The 1,491-nt window shown below is 40.6% G+C and overlaps 1 protein-coding gene across 1 annotated transcript; it reads left to right on the plus strand.

Moving 5' to 3' along the window:
• Positions 1-817: 817 nt before the first annotated feature.
• Pmar_PMAR009325 (hypothetical protein) lies at positions 818-1,104 on the plus strand (the record flags this gene model as incomplete). Its single annotated transcript, XM_002781534.1, has 2 exons — positions 818-919; positions 970-1,104. The coding sequence occupies 2 exons, from the start codon at positions 818-820 to the stop codon at positions 1,102-1,104; spliced, it is 237 nt and encodes a 78-aa protein (XP_002781580.1).
• Positions 1,105-1,491: the final 387 nt, after the last annotated feature.

Consider the following 1,491-nt stretch of genomic DNA (forward strand, 5'->3'; position numbering starts at 1 on the left):
GCACATGGTCAACCACATGTGTTGGTGCCGAAATGAAAATTATGAGGAAATTTTGGTAAATTCTCATTGATTTATGTGCATTCCTACACCATTCGTATGTTGACATGTATATTTCGTAGGTAAACTGTCAAGCTCAGCTGGCGAAGGCGAACATAATTTCCAGCATTGCGCGAGAAGAGGATGAGCACGAGTCTATCTCCCCTGAGAGTGTTCAAGTCAAATTATACACTGCTAGGATAAGATGTTTTACCGTTCAAGTCAAGCTGAACTAGGATGACGACTTGAAGGATTGTGTTAACCTACCATAGCTAAGCTAGATACGCTGTAGTTGGCGCTAGTCTTTATTCATAGTTCCTAATTGTAATGTGATGATATGATTATGATCTCATAGTAACGTGATGATAATCGTGCAGGGCTCTTTCTCATTTCTTCTATTGATTTGATAATAAACCTGCCCTACTCGTACAGTTGCGCTGAGTTTGAGTACACCACACCTTCGATCCCCGGTAAAGGCTTTTTTCTGACAATTTTTAAAGGTCACTAGGAACGTGTCGGGTCTTTCAATAATAATCAGTTTTGGAATTGGTTTTGAAAACTCATTCTTAGAATTGCGTTTATTGGCAGTGGTCTTGGAGTGCGCGTTCATCTGAATTCACCCGAGTGAGTTTTTAAGGTCTTTTTCAAAACCAATCAACAGTTTCGCTCCGCTGTTGGATATCCGATCTTCTCGAATTCCCGGTGTCAATTCGCTGCTATGAAACGGACCCCCCGTTTAGTCAACTACAGAAAGCCTTAGTTACTTGTTAACCTGTTTTATATGTCTGAGGGTGCATCAAGTGATAAGGATTTTTCCGATACAGCTACTACAGTCGCGACCGAGGAAGAGCCCACTCGCCATATCGATGCTACGGCACTGAAGGTAACCTATTTTGAATCTTTCACTTCGGAACCTAAGATTCTCCTCCCCAGGTGACCTATAATCCAGTACGGTCTTCTCTACCTCTTCTGAGCTCTCTCAAGTGGGGTGAGACTTTCACTGATCATATGTTGACTATTGACTATGATGCTGATAATGGTTGGCATGATGTAAGAGCCTACTTCTAATGGAAACAACGGAGTTACACCACCCTAGTGATATGAAAAACACTAGTGAGAAACATATTTCGCGACTTCTGCATATCACCGCGAATATCGCGCCCTTCACAGAGTATTACGCCGCTTCATGATGTATTCGATTAACTTTGAGTTTATATTCGGTCAACGAAGAGCTTGTTATATTTTTCATAGAGTAAATTTATGACGTGAAATGTATCTTTTCTCCAGTGATTTTATATCATGAGAGTGAATCCAGATATTTGATATATTGGAGTTTCACGACCCGTTTTACGTGAAGTGCCGTAATACTCGGTGAAAAACGCGATATTCGCGATATGCAGTGGTTTGTGAGATATGTTTTTTTAGTAGTGTTTTTCATATCATCGGTGAAACTTA

The sequence above is a fragment of the Perkinsus marinus genome (assembly GCF_000006405.1).
Source record: "Perkinsus marinus ATCC 50983 genomic scaffold scf_1104296941872, whole genome shotgun sequence".
In the NCBI taxonomy this organism is placed as follows: Eukaryota; Perkinsozoa; order Perkinsida; family Perkinsidae; genus Perkinsus; species Perkinsus marinus.